At 45.4% G+C, this 16419-nt stretch overlaps 1 protein-coding gene across 1 annotated transcript in view; it reads left to right on the top strand.

Moving 5' to 3' along the window:
- The window catches only part of ELOVL7 (ELOVL fatty acid elongase 7), a 65315-nt gene that overhangs the window by 26648 nt on the left and 22248 nt on the right, over nt 1-16419 (top strand). Inside the window, exon 2 of the mRNA XM_075854899.1 lies at nt 12867-12943. Coding sequence (XP_075711014.1) covers nt 12880-12943 — 64 coding nt within the window. The 5' untranslated portion in view covers nt 12867-12879. The remainder of the gene's footprint in view (nt 1-12866; nt 12944-16419) is intronic.

Here is a 16419-nt window from a genome sequence, read left to right on the forward strand (position 1 = left end):
CCGCATGGATGATTAGGACAACAGGTCCGTACGTGTGCCTTGTAACTGCCACTACTTCTGGCAGTAACTGCACCCACCGTAATCCCCGGACACCTCTCCAATGGACGTCGGCCTGTGCGAGGCCCAAATTCGGACCTAATGGCCTTCGACCCGCTCGAACCGCTGCCCAATGCACATACGAATGCCCCAAGATCCACACTTGGGGGCGCCGCAACCCTAACAAAGAAATTAAGCTACATTCCGGTCAAATGAAAATTACAGGCAGGGTTAACATAACACTCCATATAACAGGAAGGAAAAACAGGGGGGGGAAGGGGAGGAGGGGAGGGGGGGGGGAAGGGGAGGGGGCGACCTTTCTTATGAAAACTTCCAGCTTACACCATCTTTAAAACCAGATCAGGTCGCACATATGACTTATAGCTATTAGAGCGCCATCTACCCAGACTCATGATAGCCGCTGAATCCAAGCCCAAGGCATCCGCCTCAGTTGCCGCACCTATCCTAAATGAATGTGTACCAAACTCGCCCGGCGGCAAACCTAGATACTTCAAGCCGGCCTTAAAAATCGCCTCAAATTGAAAACGCGACATCACGGATCCATCCTGATGGATCAAGAATTGCGTCCCGGGCACTCGGACCAACACGAATTCCTGGACCCATTTTACCGGGCAATACTGCCCCCCAATCCTCCCAATCGACAGCCAAGCCCCCTTTCCTACCACATCAGTCTTTGACCTCCGCACACAGACCCTGAGAGAATCTCCCAACGTTACTACATCCGATCCGAGAAGACCACCGCTCGCACTTACTCTGTGCGGAACCAGCTCACTAACCCGCAAAGCGGCAAAGAAAGCCAACGAAAACGCCGCGCCGAACAAGGACACTTCATATTCATCCCGACACACAAAACATAAAACGGCTAGAAGCCGACCCAAAAGTGAAAAAGATACTGGCCGCCTCGTGTCCCTTGAACACGCCTCTTTTTTCCACCCTTTTAAAGACTGCCGAACTACAAATTCTTTTGTAACATCTCTGCATCCCCACAATTTTAACATAAAGGCCACTCCTGCTAAAAACTTGCTCACCGTGGCCGCACTACCCCCTTCCTGACGTATTTGTACCAAACTTGCTAACGTGACGTCCAGGTGACACCCCTCCTGTGATGGGAAGTCATTCCCCGCAATCTCCAACCACCGATCCCACGCTCTGCAATGACTCTTCCAAGTCGCCGGTACCACCGAACCCCTCAACAGTCTCATAAGTTGTCCTCGACCAGGGCCCATAAGTGAAGGGGGGGGGACACCCCTTCTGCCAAAGCTGCCGGGTGCAATTCCCGAAACCGGGACATCTGTGAACGAGACAAAGCATCAGCCATCACATTACTGACACCCGGAACATGTTTTGCACGAAACCACACATTCAAACGCAAACACTTCAAAACCAACCGTCTTAATAAAGCTAATACCGGCAACGAACTAGACGACAACCCGTTCACCGCATGCACCACCGCCATGTTGTCTGTCCAAAATACAATCCTCTTATTCACCATCACGCTACCCCATAACTCTATTGCAACTATAATAGGAAACAATTCCAATAGCGTTAAATTACGTAAGACTCCCAAATCACTCCAATGCAAGGGCCAAGGGGATCTACACCAACTTCGGCCCAAAATTGCTCCAAAACCATCACTTCCGGCTGCATCCGTAAATAATTCCAAATCTACATTAGACAACTCAGCGTCCTGACACACCGACCTCCCGTTAAACGAACTCAAAAAAGAATGCCAGACAAACAAATTCTTCCTCATACCAGAGGTTACCCTGATAAAATGATTTGGCTTCGAGATACCTCTAGTGGCTAAAGACAAACGCCTAGAAAAACACGACCCATTGGAATTATACGACAAGCAAACACCAGCAATCCCATTAACGACTGTAACTGTTTTAACGTCACTTTTTTCGAACCCATGACCTGGTCAACCTGCGTCACTAGCCTTGCCAATTTATCATCTGGCAACCGAAAAATCATCCGCTCGCTATCTATTTCGATACCCAAAAATGACAAAACCGTTACAGGACCTTCCGTCTTATCCTCGGAAATAGGTACCCCGAAACGCGACATCACCTGTCGAAACACTCTCAGCAACGTGCTGCACAACCCAGAGCCCCCCGGGCCCACAAAAAGAAAATCATCCAGATAATGAATGACCGAGTCACAACCAGACTCCAAACGAACTACCCACTCTAAAAATGACGCAAACATCTCAAAGTAACTGCATGATATTGAACAACCCATAGGAAGGCACATATCCACGTAAAACCCTTTGTCTAAACAACAACCCAGCAGGTGAAAACACTCCGGATGAACCGGCAGCAAACGAAAGGCCGCTTCAATATCAGATTTGGCTAACAACGCCCCTTGTCCAGCCGCCTGTACCAACCTTACTGCAACATCAAAAGACGTATACGAAACCGCCGCCTCCACCCTAGAAATACCGTCATTAACAGAACCACCGCGAGGAAAAGAAAGGTGATGAATCAGCCTAAACTTTCCTCGTTCCTTCTTTGGAACTAAACCAAGGGGGGAAACTCGCAGATTCGTATACGGCGGCTCGCTGAATGGACCTGCCATTCTTCCTAATTCCACTTCTTTAGCTAATTTTAGCCGCGCAATGCCCACATTCTCATTGATCGACTTCAAATTGTCAGCCAATGACAATGTCGCAGAATATTCAAAAGGAATCTCAAAACCAAACGAAAACCCGTTAGTGAGCACCTCTGCTTCCCGCCTCCTGTGGTACCGCTCTAACCATGGGCCCATCTCGAGCACGTTCACCGGCGTTCTCCGCTGCGCCGGAAGGAGGTGCCTTGACCGGCTGCTTACCTCTCCGGAAACACCGGAGCGCCGAATGAGCGCCCCCACAGATGGAGCATTCATGTCGAAATTTGCACGTGGCAAAGAAACGACAGTGGCCCTCATTGTAGAGCCAACAGGCACCTGTGGGCCTAGCGGCCGCAACTCCAGGGGCGGGGCCCGGTGCTGCGGCCGCACTGGGAAAGGGGCGTTGTTGCCTACTCCCTTGCGCTAAAATAAGCTGCAACCACACGTCCGTTGCCTTCGTCGCCCAACTAATATCAGGCGACAAAGCCAAACGTCGCCGAAATTCTTCATCATATCGCCACCAGGCCGCACCACCGTGCAGCCTGTGGGCGCTGAAAATTGTGTCAAAATAGACAAACAACTCGGCCCCTTTCCCAGGATAGCGTTGGCAAATAACATGAGCCAGTGTAGCGTAACACTGTACCCAGTTGCCAAATGTTTTCGCTACTTTTGCTTTCCTATCCGAACCTCTCTCAAAGCCCCGCTCCTTGTCGACAGTCACCTGCTCCACCGAGACCAAGGACCAAATATCCACAAATTCATTCCTCCAAATCTTGTCCTTGACCTCAGCTGACAAATGAGTCCCGAGAGGAGCGACTCCACAAAACAATGAATCTCTAAACGTCAAACTAGCTAAAGCATTCTCTTTTTCAGACGGGGGCATAGCTCCCTCTGGTGGCACAGAGGGACACGACGTTCCCTCATTCACTTTCAACCCAGCCACCACGGCTTTTAAAACAGAAATCAAATCCGCACCCGCTGCATTAGGTTTATTAAGCCATGCGTCACCGCAGGCCGACTCACCGCTCCCAGAGGTCCCACCGACTCCAGAGGGTCCTTCAGCCACTTGCCGCGGCACTGGAACCACGGCCTGCACCTCCTCCACCGGCCCGGCGGGAGGTACAACCTGGGACAGCTGCTCCTGATCCACCGACAAGCGCTGCACCTCCCGGCGTCGACTGCGTCTCTGCGGCCGTGAGGATCTCCTCGACGACCTCCTCCATGATCCGGATGATGCGGACGTCGTCGCAGACGAGGAGGAGAAACCATCGCTGGAAGACGAGGAATACCGTCGACCACGCCTCTTCCCGTCACCTGACCTGCGACGTCCATGATGGCCGTGCCGGCGATGTCCACCAGCCCGGCGTTTCCTCCCTCGCCTGGAACGCTCCCTTCTTGGACCTGCAGGAGAGAAAGATGACAAGGCAGGAGAAGGGCAAATAGCATCCAAAACACCCTCACTCCTATCTTTCCTAGCACACTCCCCCCCTGCCCCTGATCCGTGCTGACAGGGGCCCGGGGGGGACCGGGGTGGAGAAGCGACAGGCACCGCAGAAGCCCCCGCCCCCTGGCTGGGCTGCTTGCTCACCGTCCGCCTCCCCGCACCCGCCGCCATCTTCTTTTTTCGTGCGCCGCCATCTTGTGTCCTGGCTGCACTGCGCCTGCCAGGACGTCCCGCCCCTGTTCCCCCCGCCGCCAATTCTGGCTGCGTAGAGAACAGCACGGGGAAAGATGGCGCCGACCCCGGCTGCACACAGGCCCCAGAAGCAAGTCCCAGCTCCTGTGAACATGCCGCATGGTAAGCGACCATGTCGGACCAGTCGCCTGAGTCCGCCATATTCACCCCACTGTCACGATAGTCGGCCGCTGCCTCCGCGCCCGCATCAGCAGCTCGAGGCGGGTTGTACCGTGCCCGTGCCGGTTTAACAGCCGCCCTCTTACCGCCATGGGGAAGGACGCCAGCGCGACGAGTGGACGGGGGGGAGGGGGGCACTATGTCGACCGACGAAGCACCCGTCGACATAGGCCTAGGGGACCTGCTGGGACCACCGCATGACTGTGCAGCAGTCACAGCACCCCTCATAGCAACAGGGCTAGGGCTTAGTCTAACCGGAGGGCGTGTAACGCGCTGCGGCCTACCTCGGGTAGCCGCTCCCGACTGTTCCATGCCCCGCTCAGCTCCTCGCCTCTCTCCTTCCTCCAACAGGGATTCCAGCCAGGCAGGCCCCTCTGCCGCTACCCGCTGTGCCACCTTCCGCAACAGTTCTTCTGCCATCTTCTTAACGACCACGCTCTGAATCTCCACAGCAGCAGCAAAGGTGTTTCTTCCACTGCAGCTTGAAGGTAAGAGGGCTTCCTGCTCCAAACCTCTGCCTTATATCTTCTTAACCACGCCCCTCTTACCCCTTGTTGACCAATCCTGATCCTGGGCATTATTTTAAACCGTTCCATCCTTTCTTAACCCCTTGCAGTCCCTGACACTCTCCCTAGGCGCTTCAGTGTCTACAAGGCATCCTGTATTTTGATGTTACTACACATTGCAGCATCTAGTGGCTGCTTTCTTCATGACTCAATTTTTTTCAGGAAAGTAATTGCGTCAGCCATATTTTAACTTTCTTTCCGTGAATAGATATCAATGGGCAGGTGCACATAACTAAGCCCTTTCCAGGCAGGGAAAATGTAAAACTGGCGGAAACGATGCATCACGGATGATGGGAAAATTAGGTATTTATGCATCTTAACATTATCCAAGCCCCATCATCACTGGTGTTCGATTAGTGTCCTGCAGGGGAGTAGTCCTTAATATAATACCATATGATCCCATATAGTTTCTATACTGACTCCCAAGCGGCTCAGGGCAGCACTGCTCTGTTGTTATGGCCAGCACAGGCTTCAGCTACGGCCTAGTAGGGGTCACCAGGATGTCTGTAATGGCACCATTCAGGTAAATTAACATTTGGGGGCTTGTAGAGCTCCATGACTCGGTAACTCTTTGATAAGTCTCACAGGTTGATAAAATTTTTCATTATTAATTTATTTCAATATTATCAGGTAGATCATTAAAAGTAGATAAAAAGAGGCTCAAACTGCCCTCGGTGTGGGGAGCAAGAAGCCAAATAATCCGAAATAATCAGAAGCATTAGAAGTATATGCAGTCTGTGTATACAACTTAATCCAATCACTTGTGTACTGGGCGAGTTTAATTCTTGGAAAGGTCATAATGATAGTAAATTAGCAATATTAATGGCAAATACAAATTTATGGATTTCTTCATCACCCCTAGCTTCCAATTTATTAGATGGGTTTATAAAAAAAGGCAAAAAAAGATGAAAAAATGTTTGGTTTAAAAATAGAGGAGTAAGGCTACATTCACACGAGCATATCAGATTCACGCGCGTGAATCTGGTACGTGTGTTGCGTTATTGCATGCGTGCTTTGCGAGTGGCATGCGTTATTCACGCACTCGCAAAGCACATCTTTTTTTTTTATTTATTATTTTCAATTGAATTGATAAGTAAATCACTCACGGAACACCGATGTGCATCCGTGTGCTGTGTGTGATTTTCACGCACCCATTGAATTCAATGGCCGATAGGTGTGTGAAAAATGCACGGATATAGGACATGCAGTGAGTTTTACGCAACGGACACGCTGTGTGAAAACTCCTGCATGTGTGAACGGCCTCACTGAAATCAATGGGTCCGTGTGCTGCGCGTGATTTCCCTGCACAGCACACGTTCGTCTGAATGAGTCCGAAGAAGGTGGAAATCTTTTTATTTTTTTTTCCCCACATGTAGTTTTCTATTTTAGCCCTTTTTTTTCCTCTCCTTCTCTTTTCCTGTGGTGTGGAAGAGATAAGGTTATTGAATATGGATTTTGTTTTTCCCCATTGGTACTGTAGATGGACATTCTTTCTTCAGTGTAGACTCTTTCACACTTTAATAAAGCAATTGGAAAAGAAAAGGACCTTACTGTTAATAGTGGAGTCAGCATATGACCAGATCAAAGTAGTTGTCTGCTTTGAACAATGCTATTTTGTAGGGTACCACAACATTAAGTTAATCACAAGTTGTCTTTGTTGAAGTCCCCAAGTGATCAGCTGTAATCTTTGGGGGAACCTGGTAGTAAGTGTTGAATTCCCAGGCAGCGCCACCACAGGGTAAATTTAGTATTACACAGTTCTCGTTGACATCAATGGTCTGTCCAGGTGATGCATGGTCATGCTACAGTAATTCCTCCAGTGGAAGAGACACTCTTTTTGTAGTCTCTCACTGCTCAAGTTTATATGAGGATCTTTGTGAACCCCTCTATTTGGATATGGGATTGGCAAACCAGACAATCCCTTTGTGTCAGTGGAGGCAATATAAGTATAATCATGGTAAAAATTTTGTAATGATAGTTGTATAAAGTGAATCACTTTGGAGTTCATGTAGTCTTTATAAAAGCAATTATAATATCCATATCTTATTAGTCTATAGCTTTTTCCAGATATGTATAGTAACATAGTTACTACTAGTGTTAGATACTTTATAGTGAGAGTATTTGCAAACCACAACTACTGTTCAAACCATTGTTTATGTGACAGGAGATTGTAGCCTGAAAATGTCCGTGCAGCCAAATCCTGCTCAACTGGATCAACCAGTTCTCTACATATGTGTGGTATTGTTGGCTAACATTGTCGCCCTGCCTCGTTTTACCTGTCGCACGTTTTTTTTTTTTTTATATCTGATCATATTACTTTAGTTTGTAAAGCAAAATGCTTAAAAAATGCTTTTTTGAAACCAAAAATCTATATATGGGTGATGATAGGGTTAGGTGGTGAAAAAACTAGAGATCCCAAAGAAACGCTGCGTTTAACAAATATTACATTTAATTTTTAAGACCTGTATAGCCAACCACATTTGCAGGGACAAAGCTATGAGGGTATGTTCACACTGCTTATTTTCGGACATTTTTCGGGGTTAAAACGGCCGAAAGATCGGAAGCAGAATCCCTCCAAGCATCTGCCCATTGAAATTCAATGGGAAAAACAGAAATCTGTTAGTACAGGCAATTTTTTTACACGGTCGCATAAAAAAAACCCCTAAAAAAAAAAGTGCATGTCCCTTCTTGAGCTGTTTCTGGAGAAGTTTTTCATTGACTCTATATAAAAATAGCTCCAAAAACAGTCATAAAAAACAACTGAAAATCAGGAGCTGTTGTCCTTGAAAACAGGTCTGTATTTTCAGAAATTTTTGGTTAAGCGTGTGAACATACCCTAAGGGTGCATAGGTAGCAGTCACACTCGGGCCCTGGTACCTGAGGCGGCCCAAATGCCCCTTTGTCAAATAAGACACCAGTATTATAAATGGCACATGGTTATGAAAGGCCATGTTACAGATTTTGCATTGGGGCTAGAAACTTTAAGTAACGACTCGTCACAAAGCAAGGTGACCCATATGTAAAAACATTCACTGAAATATTCGATCTGAACTAACATTGCTGCATGTTATTCATTTTTCTTTTTACACACATAGTAGACTGCACGAATACATAAAATAGTCCAGGTAGAAGAAGTATTAAAAATACTTTAATTCAAAAACATTTCCCTTTAACCAGTTCAGGACCGGGCTGTTTTGACCCTTCAGGACCAGACACAGTTTAGCCCTTTTTAGCACATGTTCGTTAAATGGCTATAACTTTTTTATTTGTTGGGGTAACTACGTGATTTTTGCGAAATTTTTTCCGTAGACAACGCAGGTTTCTTTTTTTATTGTTTTTATACACACCTTTTTTGCTATTTTAGAATTTTTATTCATAAAATTTGAAAATAATAGTAAAAAAATAAGCTTTTTTTAAGTTTCAGCTATTTTTTTTTGGTAACCTAGTTTTACCCTAAAATAGACCTTTTATTTGTGATCATCATTGTCTACCGTCAATTTTAATATATTACATGTCTATATTAGGGTAATTGGGTCAGCGCTAGCGTTACAAAAGTGATTGGTGGTGGGGGGGGGGAACGGTTTTTTTGGGGTGCGTATTTTATGTGTATTTATTATTAAAAAAAAATTGCGCTTGACTTTACTATTTTTTTATTACTATGGTCTGTTCCTCAAAAGGTCAAAAAAGACCTTTGGGGAACTTTAAAGATTTTTTTTCTTTCTTTCACACCAGGCTTTTCCCCTGTAACTGGGGCTGCACAGCAGCCCCAGTTACAGGGGAAATCAGCCCTCTCATAGTGACGATTGTCACTAATAGGGCTGTGCTGGGTCTTGTAAGACCCAGCAGCAGTCAGTAACGGCACCCGGCGATCATGTGACCAGTCACATGATCACCGGGAGGAATAGAGACAGCGCCGCTGCTGCTGTCTCTATTCCTATACACCGCGTTCATCGAGCGCTGTGTAAAAAGACATCGGAGAAGACAGAAACAACGAAAGCTGCTTCTCTCCTATCCTCAGGGTCCCCGGCAGTCACTGACAGCCGGAGACCCGACATTCAGCTGCCCGATCGTGCGGGCTGCAAGTTAAAACCAGAGCCGTAAAAAGTCTGTGGCTCGGGTTTTAAGGACACTGACCGCTGGCCGTAAAAACACAGGAACCAGTTAAAATAAAAAATAACCAACAGTCGCCAATATGTCCTTGGTTTGTCCTCATCTGGCAAGCTTTTATGCCCCATGCTCACGACCTTATTTTTTCCCTCCCGTAAATACGGGTCCTTTGTCACACGTTTTGAACCCGTATTTGTTGTGTAGAACTGCAATGGCAGGTCTGTATAGGAATTGATAGGTCATCTATGTGTGATTTGTGGGTGACCACCCCCGATTGACAAAATAAGGGAACCATGGTGCTCCAGTGCGTGGTGCTGCCCCCTTTCAAGTAAACTGGTACTGCAGCCCCATTCTGGTGATCATAGAGGTCCTGAATGTCGGAACCCCAACGATCATTCACTAACCATAAATGTGTTCCTGGAAAATAATTATTTCTTTACATTTTTTTTTTTAAATTTACTGTAAAATGCTTTGTCAAGATTCAAGTATTAATCTTTCTAGTGTCATGTAGTAACTTTGTGTTTAGTAAGCATGTATAACCTTATACCAAGGGGAAGGAATGTGGTGGAATGTAAACTATTTACTTGTGGGAAGATTCCAATATAAAGAATGTGGAGAATATTTCTAGTTCTGGTTTTACAGTAGGGTGTGCTATAAATGAAATGTTTATGGCCTAACTATAAAGGGTCGCAGGGGTTGCGGCACCTTTTTTTTGGATACATTTCTGGCTTTGGCTAAAAAAAACTATGATATTTAAAACGTATTTATAAGCAAGTGATGCCTGAAGGAAGGCAGACAAATTTATATGAATATATAAGGCTTAGCGATTTACGCAATACCTTTTTGTCTTTCAGTACCACCACAGTTCACAGTTGTACTCACTTACGCGTTTGACTATTAGCCCATTTTAAATATTACTCAATAAAATTAGAATTTCTTTATTCTTAATTGTTCTTTCAGGTAGATTTATATTATATAAAATTGAACGTATACTGTTTATCATCAATAAGTGGAATTACTCACTTACGTGTTTCCATGTACAGCTGCCATGTGACAAATAATGGCAGCTTGAAGTCTTAACAGACTGGACCTTAAATGCGGTTTAACTCTTTCCGCACCAGACTAATTTTCATTTTTATGCTTTTTGATTTTTCCTCTCCACCTTCAAAAAGTCAACTTTTTTATTTTTTGTTGACACAGCCATATGAGGGCTTAATTTTTATGAGACAAATTGTACTTCCTAATGGCATTATTTAATATTATGTGTGATGTACTGGGAAGCTGGAAAAAAAAATCTGAATGGGGTGGAATTAGAAAAAAAACAGCAGTTCTGCCATTTTCTCATGGGTTTCGTTTTTACATTGTTCACTGTACGGTGAGAATGACACGTTATCATTTATTCAGCGGGTTAGTACTACCATGGTGATGCAAAATTTATATTGATTTTATGTTTTAGTACCTTTTCAAAAAAATTAAAAGTTTGAAAAATAAACAAATCTTTTGCATCGACATATTGTGACCCCCCCCCCCACCCATAACTTTTTTTTTTTTATATTTCTGTGTACCTTGTAAGACTTCTTTTTGTACAAGGAAAGATGTAGTTTTTATTTATGCCATTTTGGGGAATGACTATTAGTTCGATCATTTTTTTTATTACATTTTTTTGGGGGGTTAGTGGCAAAAATACTGTGATTTGGCCGTTTTTATTTTTTTTTTCGCTCAAACGTTGTCCGTATTGGATAAATATTTTTATAATTTGGGCATTTTTGGACACGGGGATACATATTGTGTTTGTTTGTTTTTTGTTTTTATATGTGATCTAGGGAAAGGGGGGGGGTGAATGAATTTTCTTTTTTTTTTTTTTTATATATCTATTTTTTTTATTACTTTATTTTTTCAGCCTCCTAGGGAGATTGAACCTATGATCATTAAATCGCTTTTTGCCATAGACTGCAATATTACAGTATCGCAGTCTATGGCATAATCAGTGCATTGCTATTGAGACTTGCCACAGGCAGATCTCAATAGCAATATTCCTAGATCAGGCCTGGGAGCATTCCGGCTGCCATAGAAACACACCGGCTCCTGCGTTCTCACCGTGCGGGAGCCAGTGAACGGCCCCAAATAGAAAATAAAAGTAAAAAACCCCTCAGATGCCGGTGGTCACAGCTGACCATGGCATCTGAGGGGTTAAATGCTTGCGATTAGAAGTGTCTCCGATCGCAAGCATTGCCGCTGGGTCCCTGCTGTGTAACACAACAGAGACCCGGCGGCTATGGCGACCGCTCGGCTTCTGCGCAGGCGGCATTTTTAAATAATCCTCTCACAACGTAAATAGCCAGTACATCAACGGGAGGGGGTTAACAGGGTAATACGTTTTGTCAGTGGCTCTTCTTAATTCTATTTTGAGAAGACTAAACTGGCCTTCTCTTCTACTACTCCACCCAACTATTAATTTTGTATGATAAAGAAAACCAAAACAAATTTGATCATCTTCTAATACAGTTGTAAAGGATTTGCCAGACACAGCTTCTGTGTCGACGCCCATGGTTAATCAGTCTGCACCTGCTCCTAAGTCTGATAGAGTGACTCGATCATCTACCACTCGGGCTGGGAGGCTGAGAAGTAGGAGAGCCTATCACAGCCTGGCCAGACGGAGCTAGCTCCCGCCCTCTGTCTATTTATACCTTCATTTCCTGCTCCTCCTTTGCTTGTGATTCTGCCTGTTTCCTGGCTCTGCTACTGCTGCTTGTACTATTGACCTCTGCTTCATATTGACCCTGGCTTTACTGACTACTCTCCTGCTCTGCGTTTGGTACCTCGTACACTCCTGGTTTGACTCGGCTTGTTCACTACTCTTGTTGCTCACGGTGTTGCCGTGGGCAACTGCCCCATTTCCCTTAGCTTCTGTGTACCCTTGTCTGTTTGTCGGTCGTGCACTTACTGAGCGTAGGGACCGTCGCCCAGTTGTACGCCGTCGCCTAGGACGGGCCGTGCAAGTAGGCAGGGACTGAGTGGCGGGTAGATTAGGGCTCACCTGTCTGTCTCCCTACCCCGTCATTACAACAGTAGATTATTTAATGGGATTTGGTGTGTAGTAATGATGGTACCCTATCGTGTATGCCACCCTTTACTCTTTGTATAAACAAGTACAGTTAAGGGGTTGTCTGAGATCTGGACATTTTTCAAAAAGTTGAACCTTAAAGTGAACCGGTCATGTTGTTCTTTTACTGGACAGCAAGGTCTGCTCCAACATCACATGGTCCTATTAATGTGCTCTTTTATTATCCATGTTTTTCCTCCAAAGGAAATGATCAGACGTACCTCCGGTTGATGTCCTGTTTTGAAGGAATTGTCACGTAAAAAAAAGTACCTTGAAGGGCAGTGGCTTATGTAAATGTACCCAAAGTAGGCGTTTATTGGAGGATTTCGTCTCTGATCCAGTGTGTTTTATAAGCTTGCAGCAAAACTGTGTATATAATTTTCCTGCCAATCCGGCAAAGATTTGTCAGATAGACATGTCATGGCTGCTAGTCGAACCCAAAAATTGACCTGCAACTTAGGCAACATGGTTTTTATGACCAGTTCAGAATCTGCTATCTGTCTTGATTTGTTTGTAAGTCTATATTTGTCTAACAGTCTAAGTCAACATACATTATTTGGTTATTTTACAGAACACAAATTAACATGGCCTTCAAGGACTTAACATCAAGAGCAGTGCTGCTTTATGACGAGTGGATTAAAGATGCTGGTGAGTAAATAAATTCCATCTATTACTTGTTCCCATTGCTGAAATTTGTTGACTGTGGGAAATTAATTTATGATGGGGTTTATCTGCTGTAAATAAGTCCCTGAAGCCATGGAACATGAAAGTAGAAGATTATGTGACTTTTCAGGCACATAGGTCTTTGCAGGAAGCCTACTAATGAGAACATCTACTCTACGGTGAAGTTAAATTATTGACTCTCTGGATTACAGTGCTGTGCACCAAGTTATGATTCTACAGTATTAGTTATTTCTCTCAGGAAACTGATTATCAGTATGATATGTGAAAGTACAGAAAATATCCCACTCCTACAACTTCGGAACATCTCTATTTATGTACACCGATCAGCCACAGTGACAGGTGAAGTGAATAACATTGATGATCTCCTAACAGATAGGTATAGATCAGCAGCACAGGATACATTTTTCATGAGGGTGCACGTCTCCTGGGTCACAGTCCGAAGTGACCCCTCAGTCTAGACAAAAAAGAAATGGAGACAGCACTACCGAATTTTCAAAGTGAAGATCCTTTTATTCCACGGTGCAACGTTTCAGCTCAATACGAGCCTTTCTCAAGCATGAGAAAGGCTCGTATTGAGCTGAAACGTTGCACCGTGGAATAAAAGGATCTTCACTTTGATGATCTCCTAACAATGGCACCTGTCAAGGGGTGGGATATATTAGGCAGAAAGTGAACAGTCCGTTCTTGAAATTGATGTGTTGGAAGCCGAAAAATGGGCATGTGTAAGGATCTGAGCGATTTTGACGAGCCAAATTCTGATGGCTAGACGACTGGGTCAGAGTGACTCCAAAATGATAGGTCTTGTGGGATGTTTGAGGTATACAGTGGTTAGTACCTACCAAATGTGGTCCAAGGAAGGACAACCGGTGAATTGGCGACAGGGTCATGGACACCCAAGGCTCATTAATGTCTGATGAAGAGCTACTGTAGAACAAATTGCTGAAAAAGTTAATGCTGGCTATTAAAGGTGTTAGAACACACCGTGCATCATAACTTGCTGGGTAGCTGCAGACTGGTCAGAGAGCTTATGCTGACCGATGTCCACCAATAAGGTGCCTAGAATTAGCCCATGGGCATCTGAACTGGACCATGTAGCAAAGGCAGAAGATAGAATGGTATGATAAATCACGTGCTCTTTTACAATATGTGGACGGCCAGGTGCGTGTGCGTTTCTTACCTGAGGAAAAGATGGCAGCAGGATGCATTAAGGGAAGACGGCAAGCTGGCGGAAGCAGTTTGATGCTCTGGGCAATGTTCTGCTGGGAAACCTTGCTTTCCACACTTCAAAAATTGCTCAGGAATGGTTTGATGAATATGACTACAGGCCCTTTTACACCTGCCAATTATCGGGCAAACGATCATTTACAGAATGCTCGGGCCTGATTGCCCTGTGTGAACAGGGCAACGATCAGCCAATGAACAAGCAAATGCCGGTTCATCAGCTGATTGCATCGTTTTAATTGCCAAAACTATTATCGTTGTCAGCAGCACATCTCCCTGTGTAAACAAGGAGACGTGCTGCTGACATGATAGAAATGTATGGGGACGAGCGATAGGAGTAACGATCGTTTGTCCCCATACTAGCTCCTTGTAAAAGGGGTGCCGATAGACGTCTCGTTGATTTGGCGCTCGTTTACACGGCCCATGTCAGGCTGTGTAATACCACCTAAAGAGTTCAAGGTCATAACTTGGCCTTTAAATTCCAGAGATCTTAATCCGATTGAGCATCTGTGGTATTATCTGGAAAAAGTCTGTTCCATTTAGGCCCCTCCGTGTAAACTTGCAGGACTTAAACGATCTGCTGTTAATGTCTTCATGCCAGATACCACAGAACACAATGAGTGGTCTTGTGGAGTCCATACCGACGGGTGAGAGCTATTTTGGGTAGAGGGATCTACACAATATGAGGAAGGTGATTTTAATGTTATGGTTAATTTATGTACAACAACAAGTTTTTGGTACCCAACATATTCTTTTAGTAGATTCCAGTGTTTAGTACGGTGAAGCAACTCATTATGACTTGCTCACATCTCTTAAAAACATACACTAAATATTTTAGGCTGCGAAAAGGCTGTTTTAGACCACTTTCTGATGACTGTCGCTGCCTTTTAGTGGCACGAATGAGCATTTGCCAAATAAAGGCATATAGCTGCCCCCACACAGTATCATTCCCCCCCATATCTGCCCCCCACACAGTATAATGCTCCCTATAGCTGCCCCACACAGTTTAATGCCCCCTATAGCTGCCCCACATAGTTTAATGCCCCCATAGCTAGCCCACAGTATAATGCCCCTATAGCTGCCCCATACAGTATAATGCCACATACAGTATAATGCCCTCATAGCTGCCCCATACAGTATAATTCCCCCCATACAGTATAATGCCCCCCATACACAATACCCCCCATAGCTGCCCCATACACAATAATGCCCCATACAGTATAACGCCCCCCATAGCTGCCCCATACAGTATAATGCCCCACGCAGTATAATGCCCCCATAGCTGCCCCATACACTATAATGCCCCATACAGTATAATGCCCCCATAGCTGCCCCATACAGTATAATGCCCCCCATAGCTGCCCCATACACTATAATGCCCCCATAGCTGCCCCATACACTATAATGCCCCATGCAGTATAATGCCCCCATAGCTGCCCCATAATATATAATGCCCCCATAGCTGCCCATACAATATAATGACCCCATACAGTATAATGCCCCCATAGCTGCCCCATACAGTATAATGCCCCCATAGCTGCCACATGCACTATAATGCCCCCATACAGTATAATGCCCCCCATAGCTGTCCCATGCACTATAATGCCCCATACAGTATAATGCTCCCCATAGCTGTCCCATGCACTATAATGCCCCCATAAAGTATAATGCCCCCCTTAGCTGTCCCATACCCAGTGTAATGCCCCCATACAGTATAATGCCCCCCCCCCAGCAGCTACCATATGAGCTCCCATACCCAGTATAATGCCCCCATTTGTCTGTACCTGTAAAGGATCTGCCAGGCACAGCTTCGGGGTTAACTCCCATAGGTAATCAGTCTGCACCTGAATCTGCGTCTCTGAGACTGACTCCATCTTCCACCACTCAGGATGGCAGGCTTAGGAGTGGGAGAGCCTATCGCAGCCTGGCCAGACGGAGCTAGCTCCCGCCCTCTGTCTATTTATACCTGCCTTTCCTGTTCCTCCTTTGCTTGTGATTCTTTTCGTGTGGTTTCCTGGCCCAGCTACAGCTCCTAACTATTTGATCCTGCTCCATACTGACCCTGACTTACTGACTACTCTCCTGCTCTGCGTTTGGAACCTCGTGCTCTCCTGGTTTGACTTGGCTCGTTCACCACTCTGGTTGCTCACGGTGTTGCCGTGGGCAACTGCCCCTTTCCCTTTGCTTTGTGTTCCCTTGTCTGTTTGTCTCGTGCACTT

This window comes from Rhinoderma darwinii, chromosome 1 (genome assembly GCF_050947455.1).
Source record: "Rhinoderma darwinii isolate aRhiDar2 chromosome 1, aRhiDar2.hap1, whole genome shotgun sequence".
In the NCBI taxonomy this organism is placed as follows: Eukaryota; Metazoa; Chordata; class Amphibia; order Anura; family Rhinodermatidae; genus Rhinoderma; species Rhinoderma darwinii.